The following is a 15,097-nucleotide window of genomic DNA, read 5'->3' as shown; positions in this document are numbered from 1 at the left end:
GACCACATACACTGTCAGTATTTTATTTGCCCGTATAAAATCTTTTGCAAAGTAGCTGACATTTTTCCAAGTGTTATATTCATACTACAGAATCAAATACATAAAAATGGATAAATTAGGGACTTGTAGGAAACAGATTTTGGCAAGTAACTTCAATGGATGAAGGTACTCCTTGCTTTTACTTAAATTTTCAGAATTCTGGGTTAAAAATCTAAAGGCATTACGTGTTCCCAAGGCACACAGTAACAGTTTCCATATTTTTCAATATAAACTTTTTTTATAACTTTTGTTTCCCATTGGGCTATTAGAATAACCACTAGGAAAAAAAAAAATAATTTCAAAAGAGCATCATCTTTAATATGGTATCACATGCTACAATATAATACATAAAGACTAAAAAAATAGTCCTTGTGTTTTATCATGCACATAATTCACACTTCCATGTATGAGCAGCTATCCATGTCTCCAGCCAAGATTTTTTTGCAACATGTAACTCAGTCATGGATCCAACAGCCTTAGTAGTCAGAACTAATTCTCAACTGTGCACTCTATTCACTTCTACACTGCAGTTCCCTTCTAGTGAGGCATAACCAAACAGTTTATGCACTACTTGGCAGTTTCTTATGAGTCTCACTTTACCCACATGACCATCTCCTGCAGGAAATGGACAGACTCAGTCTGCAACTGACTCCCTCTAACACACTTTTTTAACCCACAGAAATTTTCTCAGAGGTAAGAAAGAATGGGATAAACAAAGCCTACAGAACAGCAATCATCTGCAGAAGACTGCATGACTCATCTGCAGACTATGGATCACAGCTGATGATCACAGTTAATAAGTTCTTCACAATTTTAAGTGATTCTGATCAAATTGAACTCTTAGTTCAATTAGTTCTAATTATTAGTACTTTTAGAAACAGTTCAGGTTTTTCCTTCCCTCTGCCATGATTCGAGAAGTCATGAAATCATGACAAGTGAGAAACTGAAGAAATAAGAACCTGCTGAAAACTACACAGACTTCATACTGAAAACTTGCCTGTTCATAAAAAGACTGATCTCAGTGGGATACCTGGATTTCACTGTGGCCCATCTCAAGTTAGCCAATAAACAAAAATTACCAATTGTAGTGTAAGTACCTACCCTACTTTTAATTTCTCATTTTTCTATGCTCTTATGCATAAATTATTTAAAATACAAGATGCCACCATGACAGTGGTATTTATAAGACAGAGATGCTCTGATTCTAAGCTGACAGGTAGTAGAATGCACTAGGCTATTGGAACAATATTAATTGAGGCATCTGTGGAGAGAGGAAAACCCAAAGCAATACAAAAGACTGTGACTGGCTCAAACCTGCCTATAAAGTCAAGACAAGTCTTCAGCGTACATTTGGTAAAGAATTAAATTCTACAGAGGAAGAAAGGCTGCACATTTATTTAAAACTGAGTCTCAGTTAAACTCTCAGAAGAACTCCTTCCTCCTCAGAAGATGAAGTAAAATTGACAACACAAGTTCACCTCCACAAATAAAAATAGACTGCCATTTTACTAAACTAAAATATGTAATAAAAGCAGTGTGCAGGAAGAATGAGATCATTAGAACATTTAAAGCTCTGCCAAGAAATACGTAAGAATTAGCTATACTAGAAATGTTACGTTCATTTTCAGATCAAAGGTCTTTAAGAAACTCACCATTTTCTCTCTATCTTCTTGCTTACTTCCATCAGACTGAAACTATAACAAAGACGATGTTAATTTCAGAAAAATTAACATAACAGTTACTGTTTCAGAACAAGGTTACCTCAGCAAAAGCACACACCTAATGGGCCACATGCCTAGTAAATGTTTACTTTTCCAGATTGGTTAGCATTAAAATAGTTGCAGGCCTAGTGGGTGGAAGGACATCTAAAGACCTACACATATCCTCCCCAATCTTCATTAGCACCATCTGCTGCAGTGTATGCTCTTAATGTTACACACTGCAGTGCTTTCATCTGTTCAGATAAGGCCTCTTCCTCCTCCATCCAAATCTCTTCATACCTACTTTCATCATCTCTGAATTGTGTATAGGACACAGCGAAGCCCTATGCAGAAATGCTGCCATTGATCCATTATGCTGTTTGTGCATGCAGCATTTGCAACCACCAAAGATTTAAAACACACCTAAAAATCCATAGGATAAAGACTTAATAGTTCTTTAAAAAAAAAAAAAAAACACAATACAGGGAAGAGCGGAAACCACTAATATTTGATCCATTTGGGGAAAAAACATCAGGGTTATAAAGTTACTTTTACTTCATTTAATACCTACCATGAACATAAGATTCATTACTATCTTGTCTATCACCATAATGTAGAATTTTGACTCTAACTTACACATTTACATTTGACCAAGATTCCACCTTCTCTAAAGCATACTTTTATGTAAATTCATTACTAGGTACTGAAATTGTGTTTGACTGTCAGTATCAGTATTTGTTCTAGAAAACACTGCAAAATATACAACATGAAATGGATTGCTTATTTAGAAACATTCTAACAATTCAAAATCAGATGCCATCCTGCAAGAAAAAAAATATTTTTTCTAGTATTTTCAACAGCTTTTAAAAAGCAACTCAGAGTGAATTAGGTTCTCAGCACTACACATACATGGCTCATGAAATTACCTCGCTGATACAATGTGTTCTTGTCTCCCCCAAAACCCTGAAAAATGAAGACTGATCTACAATTCAAGATCAGCAACTACAACTTTACAGGATCTACGGAGGTAACCAAAAGAAGTTTTAGCTTCATATGGAAGCTTGCTGTATTTAGTTGTACTTGTTTGCAAGTGAATCATTTACATATCTATCTTGAAGTCCACTATGGAACAGAAAATGCCTGAACCCCAGTCTAGTGAGCAGGTCAGCAGCAGTATGTTGTACTATGCTGCAGTATAAATTTATAGTTTCTGGCATACAAATCAAAGCACAATATTTTATCAATTGATAGGATTTACTGTTAATAAGAAATATAAAAAGTATACTCAAAGATTAGCTACATAAACTCCTTGGTGAAACTGGTAATTACTAATGGAGTTTACCAAGAGCTTCTAAAGAAAATTAATATATTTGAGAGCTACTTAGTTTTTGTGAGCAGAATCAGAGAAATCGCAAAGCATTTTCTTTATTTTTGAACAAAAATTCAAATGCATAAATGAAATATATAGCTTACATATGTGGTGACACTGAATGCTTACGTTGAAAAAGATAACTCAAGCGTCGAGGAAATTTAGTAATACATATGAAATACTGTTTTCTTACTGGAAATAAAAAATAAATGCACCTCAACTTCTACCTAAAGAAGAACAGGACTTCCAACACAAATTACCAACAGCTATAGATTATTTTCCCTGTCGTTTTCTCACAATACCCTCTCAAGATTTTAATCATAATTATACATTTCCTTTTTTGTTCCACTCACCATAAAACGCATAAGCTAACACACCAGTAAGTGCATGATTATTTTAAAGCTACACTTGAGCACATAAGCTGTAGTGCAGTGTTAGTAGTTTAAAATTTAAACTACTGAGTTAACTTAGTCAAATCACCTCCAGTTATAAATATATCTGTGTTACATACAGGTTTCTTAACCAGAACATGCTGATGGCAGTAGTGCATTAAAAATAACTTTCCCTCTGTTACCTTAACCATTCTGTCACTGATGAATTTCTTCGTAGTTCCAACCTAAAGCAAATAGCTAAGATGTTGCTCATCTTTGTCATGAACACATTGAACTACCGTATTTATATTAATTGTAATCCAAGTATATATATAAATATATAAACCAAACTATAATCAAGTAATCTCCATTCTATTGCCCACATCCGCAGAGAAACAAGGTCTTACAGATCTTCAGTACTTGAACTTAATTACAAAGTCAACCTAAAAATCTGCTGACAGCCGTATTATGAATTACTCCCTTGAAATTATGATTTCCATATTAACTGCACTACAATTGCAATACAGCATATCATTCAAACACCACTCTTCTCACAGGCCAGCAAGAAATAAACAGGAATATTAGCCACTAGGGAATCTCATAGTTCTGGAAGAGAAGATGCTGGAAATTATACCACATAGAAAGATAAAGAAGTAGGAAAAAGATTAAAGTGCTTTAAGTTACCATGATTTACAAGAAAGACTACTAGGAAGTCAAACTTTGTGTAGGTTCTGTCACCCCATCCTTGAATTTTGGGAACTGAACGTAAGAGAACTCACCAAAATCTGTTAAGTTAAATAAAAGCATCTTCAATCCTAACATCTGAATTCTTACTTGTATACCTCCAAATACAGCTGGACAGCAAGTACAGCTACCCCTCAGCTAGGTACGTTGACAATGCACACTCAGGACATTCTAATGTTTGTTAGCTGTAGCCAAAATCAACAATATTTTTACTTGAACTTATAGAACTGAAAGTTTCCCCCCTTGAATACCATTTAAATCAACCAATCATCAAGTGTTTCACTATTATAAGTTAAAATAAAAAGCTGGGAAATAGTGATTTTTAAGGTGTTTTGTTTTTAATAATAAAAAAGTATTTCAAAGACTTTGAATTCTGAAGTTTCTCAGAACTGCTATTAATTAAAAAACAGAGAGAAACCTCTACTGTTGACTTGGAAAATAAAACAAAATGGTTAACCGAAGAGCAAGTTGCCAGAAAGGTAGCTAAATTCACTAGCCTCTGTCTGAGCTTCTAATTATATTCCAATGGAGTTCAGAACAACCTAGCAGCCTTTTAAAACAGGTCATATGACCAATTCCTGAACTTGCATGCAGGAATGTTTGTTTTTTGTCTTACTAACCTCTTTCATAAATGCTTTTCCAAGGCGCACCACTTTAGCGAATAAAATGGGATCGTGGGACAGGTGAGGACCAAGGTAGCACAGCATGTTGAACACTTCCTTTCTCAGGTCTTCAAAGCTGTCTGCTTGTTTTGGTGCTCTCTTGTTTGGCAAAGAAGAAATTGGTGACCCTTTTGCCCCTTTTGGTACACCAACCCTGAAAATAAGATGTAAGGCATTTTGCATGAAAAATATTTAGACATATAAATACAGTTAGGCTCACTAGTGAATTCATGGTTGTAAGCTTTATGTAGTTTTCACACTCTTTAGCAACAGAAATCTAGCTTTTACTTTACCTGCGGTACAAAGGTTCAATTGTCACATGCACGAGCTGGCAAAGGGCAATTGCAATAGGCTTATGTGAAGTAGCATAAAATGGAGGCATCTGATCCATAATACTCTGTGCATGCTGCCAATCACCAATTTTTAATAAAGCTTCCAATAAACCAAGCTTCTGATTATCTGGCGGCTGCAAGACAAACAATGAAAGTCTTTCCATAAAATCTTTTTCCTTAGGTAGCACACAGCTGTAGTCCACAAGAAATTCCACAAAAATATTATGCAGATAAAATACTAGTTCATATATATATTTATATATAAAGTAAAAAGTAAAAACAGATTTTAGACATTTATACAACAAGAACAGTTCAAAAGCAATAATAAACCAGTCCACCTGGAATCTAACATCTTAAAGAAAAGGTTGAAAATGAAGTTAAAGACACTGAGCTCCGAAATACCTGTGATTATGTACTTTTCAATATGTCACAATCTATTACAGCTTGCTTCTTCACATGACATTTTAACAACAAAGCAAGCATGTCAAAATCCTTGGCATAGTATGTTACCCTGGATTGAAAATATGAATTTAACTTTTTCCAAATAATTTATTTAGCAAAACTAGATTTAAAAACAAACTTCCATGTCTCTTAGTTTGCTCATATCCAAAGTTTCACACTGGCACTTAAAACTATATTCTTCTAGAGTAAGTGCAAGACCACAGAAAAATTTAAATCACATATTGTTTGCATGAACTTCGTTTCCTTTTAAAGCTATTTATAAAACTTACTTGCAAGTCTTATAAACAACTGTTTTTCTGATAGTTACCAAAACAAACAGTATAGTATATACAGAGGAAGTTTTCAGAGCAAAAAACATAGAGGCCTTCACAATACTCATATTGAAATCACACAGTAATGTAGCTTCACTTTTTCTTCAGGAAAAATATATATCCATACAGCAGAACAAGATCAGCCTCTTGAAGATGAAAAAGGTACATGCGCAAATAGAAATGCATACACTAGTATTACTTCACCATGCAACTCCTTACCATGCAATACCAAAGTTCCTCTGACGCCAGGGGTTGTATTTTTAAAGTCATTCTATACTGTATTAATAAAAGGGTACACTGATCCTTCACTGAAACATGTGAACACTTTGCCTTGTTCAGTATAAGCAGGAAGCTTGAAGTCCACATTCAAAATTACTTCTTAGAAGTCATGTTGTTTAAAATATAGTAGAGTCGTGATTATTTTATTTGTATTACCATAATAAAGTTTGATACTACGAAATTGCCTTGTTGGGCGATTACCACTGTACTAGAAACCATGTTTCAAGCCACACAGTCTTTCTATGGAAATGAATATTGCTTCATTTCCAAAGCAGGCACTGCTTACACATACACATTGCTTGACTGGGTCTGTCCTTAAATAAGCGTGCTCTTCCATAACATACTCTCCAACAGCAAAAGCACACAACAGGAAAGAGTCAGTCTAGACTTGCTGTCAAATCTCATCATACTGTTGAGTTGTGACCTTAAGATTTTTTATTTATTTATTTATTTATTTTTATCTCCCTCTCCATCTGTTTTCACTATTATTTGGTTACACCAAATGCATCCCAAAAGGCAAGAGTAGATAATGCATTTGACAACACTATTCATATTAAGAGTCATGAGACAATGAACTTTACTCAAAGGACAGAACTTCATGAATTTAAAAAATAGTTAAGCCATAAATTGTTAAACATTTTTCTCTCTTATCCAGGCATATATTTCACAGTACCATATCAAAAATAGTATGTTAAGACTGCATACTGGATAAAAATCACTCATAATGGGACTGCCAGTGTTGGAACCTGTTGTTCCTCATTGCTACAAATTGCATAGCTAACATACAAAACTATTACAGAACCAAGCCTTTTGAGAAACAGCATGCATTCAGAGAAATTCAGTCAGAGGAACTGCTTAAGTACAGCTCTTTGTTTTCCCACCACAGACTCAGACTTCATTACTCGTCACTCCAATCCTTCAAAAAAAAAAAAAGTTGCAGTTTTTGGTACAGCTTCAAATTCCCTAGTTCTTAAATATAAAGCTCAGCTACAAGAACACTGTCTTAATTCTTCTGACATTACTGAGCAATGTATGCGCTCCCTATGTCCAATCAAGAGTTCAATCTTCCATCAGAACATTATGACATGTGAGCTTCAGAAAATGCCAGGCAGCTCATCTGATTGTAGAAAAGACAGACCAAAGCAATGTCATTTAATAAAAAGCAATATAGAAATAATGAATGGGTAAAAATTAACACTAGTGAAAGGAATCAGTTTAAGCAGCAGATGTGACTGCAGTTGAGCACCAGAGAGAGGTGACTTTATCAGCTGCCCAAGGAACCAAGAAATTAGTTTTTTCAAGCTAGGCAGAAAAAAAAGAGGAGGAAGGAAGGTCAGAGAGACAGATAATCAAAGTAAGGTAGAACAAATGGGATTAAGTAGACAAAACAGATAGATATAATGAACCCAGAAAGATACAGCAAATTAAGAGCAGTAGTTATCAATACTGATGGACTTGTCCACCCTTTCCATTACTCAAACTATCAAATGAAAGTAGCTTTTTTTTTTTTTAAGGTAAAAAAAGATACTTCAGCCGTGGTTACAACTCTGAAATGAAGAAGAAAACAAGCTACCCAGAAATAAAAGTTACTGTTTTTCAACTACACTTAAAAACAATGAAGCAAGCTATAGCTAGGGCAACACAGACAAGACATGACACAGTAGCACCTTAAATAAGAAGTACACGTTGACACAAAGATACAGGTCTGATGGAAAGCACAAAGGACAGTTTCTATACAATACGTACAATTAAAATGTGTTTTCTACACTGGAGGCTAATTATACTAGCATTCTTAAGTTTAGCAATTTTTTTCATCCCAATTCTTGACTGAGAGGAGTAACAAATGCATTTTACGTCTGCATCCCTACGGTATCGACTATGATTATAACGTAAGACCTAGAAGACACAGTTTTTGAAAGACTCTGAAGTACGTGAATGCCAGTACACACACTGGGGAGCTGATACAACGAAGAAGAGTCATATTAATTAGACAAGGAACCAAAAGCCTAAAATGTACAGAAATCCAGAACAAATCCCAAAGAACATGCTTGCACTTTTAGCATAAATGAAGTGCTATCAGAAGATAAACAAAGCCTTCCAAGAACAGATACTTGGATACCTGTATTTTTATATGTTTGAAAAAATATTTTTGTAACAATGACTATGTTCAGTTTAAAGTTGTTTTCTTGGAAAAGAAGCTACTCACACACACTAACCTTTTCAGTTTTCTCCTCCTCTTTTTCTTTTTCCTTCTCCTTTTCCTCAGTCTTTTCAGAGGATAAGACAACCATCGTAAGTTTTCTGACAATTTGCTTAGCTTCCACTATCTCTCGCTTGTGTTCTTCAATGATGGCATTATCCCCTGGAAGAAGCTAAGAAAACAGAACAAACATGATTTCTGAAAATGAGAGTTTGCTACTCACTCCTGCTTTTCATAACCAGAGACCCAAGCAGCACTTGTGTCCTTCCTCGATATAATCAGATAAAACATTCCTTGAGAGATTTTTCTTGTTATCATAATACCAACAAGGAAGCATGGTATTAACAGACTTCTGAAATCAAAGACAGATGAAGAATAACATCATTCACACCTTCCTCACAACAATCGGTTGCATAAGCTCCCCTTTTCCACCAAAACCACAGAACTTGGGATTCTTTCTTCTCCCACTTGGAAAGGTTTAAAGAGTTACACCCTCCTCATTTAATAACATAAATCTATTAAGATTCACCAAGAAATACATAAAGTAGAATGAGAAGTAGCAAATCACATCTTTAGGACCTAATGCCTGCTACGTACGTCTGTGTGCATAAATAAAAGCAAAGAACGGTTCTTGCACAACTGTGGGGCAGGGGAGCGAGGACATTCTTGATGTGAAGTGTAAGCCTGACAGCTGCTGTTGTACAGAAGCTGCACAATACATACCACCACATATATATATATATATGCACACACACACCATACACCATATAATACATACCATGTAATAATACACTGTATGATATATACCCCAATGCTCAGAACCTCTATGTTAATTATCTTCATGAAACTCTCATATCAAGTGAAATTAAGCCTGACTGAAAAGAGGAAAATGCCATGCGGAACACACAGTCAAAGTTAAACAGAGACTAGCAGAGAAAATTCTGGAACGAAAGCAGATTGCAAATGAGGCTGAGAATCAATGTGACTAAAGGTGAGCAGTACAAATAGATGCAGGAGCCGTTCCCACCGCGAGACTGGCAGAAAACACAAATACCTATACAGGATCCAGCTGAGATTGCACAGGTGTGAATTGAAGCTCTTTTTGTAACCTCACCAACATTCCTTAAACTAACATTACCATCACACATCTCTTCCTCCATGCTGATTGAGATACTCATTCCCACTCCTCCTCCACCTGAGGTATTTTTAGCCAAAAAAATAATGATGCCAGAGACAGTAATTGACAAGTCAGATTGTGAGTGACACTATTAACTGCCACACAAATTAACAGCGGAACTACATTGCAAGATTTCCATAGCTGTAATTAGAGCTCATTTCCTTGATTTCAGTGGAAGACTTAAGAGCCTTGAAATATATGGATATTCTGAAATTAAAAATTGGTGCATAATTTAAAAATATTTTGATAACTGTAACATTCTGTTTACCATCTGTCAAATTAGTATGCTGGTTGGTTGACAGAGTGCCAGACTGGAGAGGATAAATCTCTCAGATTACATCTGAGCCTGCAACTTCATTTTGCTCTTGCAGGATAACAATTCAGAATTCTTGTAGGTTAGATTACAGACTGATTTGGGAATATGTATATATGAGTTTTTTTTAAAAAATATACTATTAAAAAAAGCAGTTAATCATCCTATCACTTTTTTCAAAAAATTTCCAAAGTGAAAACACCCCAAGGGTCTAGTTCTTAAGGAAGGTTACTCAAGGCATTTAAAACCACTCTTATCAATTACCTCCCACCTCCTAACTCAGGCAGGAGGTTAAACAAACCTGGAGGATACTACACAGATCATTCAAAGAAGGCCTATCAGCTTTAATACTTCAGTGTGTGCTTGTCTGAATGTAACATTACAAAGTGTTGGGAAATTTAACAGATATTAAATGTACATACACAGGTACTACAAGGTACATGTATGTCATGAGTCTTAAGCTTTAGGAATAGGACAAGATATCTAGCACACTTAAAAAAATTATTCTTTGTTTTTGGCATTTGACCAAGTAGCACTGTCACTTACATGGACATAAAGATCTTCCAAATCTATCAGATTATGTTGCAACAGGACAGCAGCAACTCGGTATAAGGAAGGAGGCGTCTCACCACTTGGATCCTAAAGAAGGGAAGATTACAAATTAAAAAGAAAGGAAAAGACATGAAAACAAATGAAATTACTTGAAGCTCAGTTCATCAACACAGTTCTTCCTGCTGCCATGTCAGTTACCTGCTACTACTCCAAAGCCATACTGCCTTATGGCTAGACTTGACTGCAATAAGCAAACAGATTTTTCAGAAACTGTAAGGTTTAATTATCTCTGCATCTTATGGTGCTTGTATGCAGTTCTATACCATATTTCAAAAACTTAATTGAATATTCTCTGAAATATTAACCACCTTGTAAACATGCTCTTTACTCCTTTGGACAAGTCTTTTGTTTATAAAGGCACAGTTTCTTTGTTAATGCCAGTCCTTATATAACTATACACCTTCAAATGGAAGGTGTGATGATCAAGATTGCTGACCATAACTCAGACAGGCAGCTGAAAGCATCTTCCTCAAAAATACATTATAAAATTCTATTCAATTCATGAAATTGTTTTTAAAACTGGAATTCTACAATATATTAATTTCCATACTAAAAAGAACTACAGCAGATGTCTGTTATCACTGACTGCAGTTCATCACTTAACCAACCAGTGATGAAAATAATTAAGAAATACATTACCTGATAAAATTTGAATTTGAACCCAAGGATATGGCATAAAGTTTGTGGTTCACACATGTACATGTATGACTCTATCAGTGGTACAAAGAAATCATCATACTCAGGCCTGCACTCATAGACTTCTAGGATAATGTCCAAAACTCTGTTAGGATCAAGGTTAAAACATCCTAGTGGAAAAGAACAGAGCAGAAAAGCTTAATATCACTACTTTTCATTTTCATTCTGTTACTAATCTACAAATGCATTACTTTTTGAAGTTTGATCAAGGCGAAATTTTAACAGAAAAGATCTACATACAACAAAATAATCTGGATCACCTCCAAATACACCAATCATTTTGACTTGTGTCTAGTACTAAACCAGGCAAAGACATTCAACGGGACTTTCAATTCAGTTTACACAGAAATTTTAAGTTACCCTCTTATAGTCAAGATTTGAGAAGTACAAAACAAATTCACTAATCCCATAGTGCCAGCAGAATGCACAGACTTGTGTTGCAGCTGCATAAATGAACCATGTAAACCCAAAACATTATTTTACACCCCTAGGAGTGTTCAAGTTTGCAGCTAAATCCTGACCCATCTGGTTATGCCACACTGTCATGCCAACTCAGCACTGCTGCTAGCAATAACAAGAACTGCTTGTTTATTTTAGAGCAAGGATATAGATCAACTTAAGCCAGTGTTGAAATAGTATCTGTATCTCACTAAACTTTCTCTGCCACAAAATAAATACTATTGTTTATATCAGAAGAATCCACATCTACACTATTTTCTTCTTTGTACCATAAGAAAAAAATGTCATCCATGCACATCCACTATGCAGCTATGTAATTACATTGGTCTTTCTTTCCCCAGAGGCTATTTCTACTATGTCAGGACCTCCTGCAAATCAGTACTTTAGAAAATGTTTTATGGGAAGTCCATCTGCAAATCCTAAAATTCCAGAAGACAGAAAAATGCTGTTATAAAATTCCTCAAACTGAATGTGTATTTTTTTACTGTAATAACCACCAAAAACCATCTTATTATCTAGCTCTCTTCCAAAGCAAGTAGTATTACTACAGGGATTTGCCAGTCTCAAGCAAAATTCTGTGATAGATGGAGAATTATCTTTATAAAATACTAGCACATCATTTGGACTGGCACTGTATAGAACAGGAAATAGTGCAAGCATTAATATTATAAAACTTTGTGCAAAAAGGAAGTCTAAAATATGGAGAATTACCAACATCTATTTCAAATATATTTTGCAATTTTATTGCAACCCTATTACTACTAAATTTAGATATATGGAAAAAAAACACAAATTGAACTAGACAAAGGAGAAACATTTACTACTACTGTCACTTTATAGAGAACCAGTTGTTCAGCTCCTTCAAGATTAAGAGGATATTCACGCATTGAGTTCAGTACCTTAAAATAGCAAAAGACATTACTTTGTTACTTTCTAATCTTCCTGCTAACAGATGTCAGAACATCCTCAAAAAACACTACTCTTCCAGTGGCTGCTGAAGTTGATCAAAGTCACATTTGGGACTGTACTATACATTTAGTAACTAATTTTTAACTACACAACATTACCAAAAATCAACTTTGCCAAAGAAACAGGAGCATCCAAATTTCATAATCCAATCAAAGATGGTCTGCCAATATGTTACTACCACACTACATGCCTGTATCATGTTATTTGATTCCCAGATGATCTCAAACAGCAGTCAAAGGTCATCCTCTAGAGTTGCACAACCATTTAAGAAAATCAGTGTCCATATTCCTCCAACAAATTCCTTACCTATTAAAGATTTGATATTTTCAAGGATTAAATCACTAGTGATATTTCCAGATAAGTCTTGCCCCAGCTCTGCAATCAGCTTTGCATAACCTTCATTCTCCTCTCTTAACAAATTAAATTTCTGTTGCTTATAACTGCAAATAAACAGAAATTAAACACTATTAATACATCCACAGTGAAAGCTTATTCATGTTCTTATGAATATTAAACTTGCTATACAAAACGTGAACTTCAAATACACTTTCAAGAACTTGCAGTTTGTATCAGCTATTGCAAAAATGAGATAATGCAGTACAACAAGTATCTGCAAGGCAGCAAGTATTCTTCAAATAAATCCATCTTTTATTTCAAATTCAGACCATTTAAAAGCTAGATTGTTAGCACTAACAATAAAGCTTGTTCTTACATGCTATACTGAAGAACTGCTCAGCACCTTATCAGTCTGTGAGTAAGGACCTATTCTAGTTTTAAATGCTCTTCTTTAATATAGAGACTGAAGCATTGGATGCAAAGGCACAAAATATACATTCACAAAAATCTAGTGTTGCCAAAATTAACATAACTCCATTTGCTTATTTATAAGAACATCAAATACATATACCCATGCTTAATTGATGTAACAGTAAAAAAATATTTGCTCATACTTAACAAATTTACATTTATTACAAATAAAAATAAAAAGTATTTAATCTGTACATACAGGATAACTGTAGCAAAGAAAAGGTCATAGCAATAAGAAGTTAAAACAGGTTTTAGCATTCACATGCTTGAGAAATGTAGGAGGGCTAATGATGTTCTATTATTGTCAGTGACTTGTTAGAGTGCAATGAAACATTTTTCCTAAATAAAAGACAGTATTTTAATACAATAAACATTTTTTTTTTAAAGTAAACATTGTTACCAGATTAATTAGCATTGCCCTTCCCCACCCACCCTCTAGAAAACCCTTACCCCAAAACTTACAATAGCTTTGTCTTTATTTTAACAGATTTCTGATTGAACTGTTGAGACTGCTTGATAAGTCCTAGTGATTCCAGTGTTTCTGGATCTAAACGCTCCTTTAGGACAGTATCAGATACAAGATACTAAAAAAAAGACCAAAAATACACATCAGATTTGCCAGTTATGAACACCTAGAAACATACATATATACCCTCATACTAAGTTTGAAACAGAATGTATTTACAAGTGAATACAACTGAGAAACTGAACTAAAACTAGAATTTTACAGAGGTACGTTTTATATAGCGAACACCTTGAATAAACAAGCTGTAGAGTCTAACTGCTGGTTACAAAGTATACACTGCTTAGTATCTAGGGATGTTATTACAAGAACTGCATATTACGAAGCTTCAACCCACTCTCTCATACTCTGAAAAAATGCCTTTTCTTACACTGATTTTTCCTACAAGTCAAGCTTATTCCAGATGGCTAGGAATGCCATTTCAAAAGGCACAAGTAGGTTGCATAAAGGAGAAATTTAACAAAATGTACTTCAGAAGCAAAATTTGTTTAACCGAGAGGTAAGGAAACTTACACTCTCTCAAAACTACTTCCTTAAATGATTCAAACAATGAGACTACATTACTCTACCCATAACGCATGTGATAAAGGTATGTAGAAAAAAGTACCAAGTCAGCTAACATAGCTGAAAAATACAGAGAGAAGTTTAACCACTTCCTGCTTAATCAGTCTAGTAAGATATTTGATTCCCAACGTTCTGCCAATACTTCTCTTATACATATTTTATGATTTTTTTATTTTTTTATTTTTTAAGTTCTCATTAAGGAAACAAGAAGAAAATCAGCATACATGCTTTTAGGAACACTTAAAGTTTAAATTCACACTGCAGGACAGAACTCTGGATCGAAGTTACTTGTGTTACGTCTCATTCCTGTAAACAGTGTTTGTTTCTGATGACATGTATCATATCTGCAAGTGCTCACTTCACCATTTCTTGTCTCCATGCTATAATTCTTCCCCAATCCAATAAGTATTCATTAAACAAACAATGCAGCAGCCTTACTGCATGAGTTTGTTTGGTCACAGAATTCCTGGATGTCCCTAAATATTTTGCGCTGCATTAAAAACAGGAA

At 34.7% G+C, this 15,097-nt stretch overlaps 1 protein-coding gene across 3 annotated transcripts in view; it reads right to left on the bottom strand.

The window, feature by feature from the left end:
• THOC2 (THO complex subunit 2) overlaps positions 1-15,097 on the bottom strand; it is a 53,653-nt gene that overhangs the window by 26,302 nt on the left and 12,254 nt on the right. For 2 of the 3 annotated variants that reach the window (XM_082770769.1, XM_082770771.1), the window contains exons 6-14: positions 13,965-14,086; positions 13,002-13,135; positions 11,211-11,377; positions 10,506-10,598; positions 8,486-8,641; positions 5,179-5,351; positions 4,844-5,039; positions 3,683-3,724; positions 1,692-1,733 (exon numbers count right to left, since the gene is read on the bottom strand). In XM_082770769.1, coding sequence (XP_082626895.1) covers positions 1,692-1,733; positions 3,683-3,724; positions 4,844-5,039; positions 5,179-5,351; positions 8,486-8,641; positions 10,506-10,598; positions 11,211-11,377; positions 13,002-13,135; positions 13,965-14,086 — 1,125 coding nt within the window. The remainder of the gene's footprint in view (positions 1-1,691; positions 1,734-3,682; positions 3,725-4,843; positions 5,040-5,178; positions 5,352-8,485; positions 8,642-10,505; positions 10,599-11,210; positions 11,378-13,001; positions 13,136-13,964; positions 14,087-15,097) is intronic. The other variant, XM_082770770.1, reaches the window with a different exon arrangement.

The sequence above is a fragment of the Aythya marila genome (assembly GCF_965140915.1).
Source record: "Aythya marila genome assembly, chromosome: 13".
Taxonomy (NCBI): domain Eukaryota; kingdom Metazoa; phylum Chordata; class Aves; order Anseriformes; family Anatidae; genus Aythya; species Aythya marila.
Note: the sequence above shows the minus strand (reverse complement) of the source record. Positions and strands in the feature narration are given on the sequence as shown.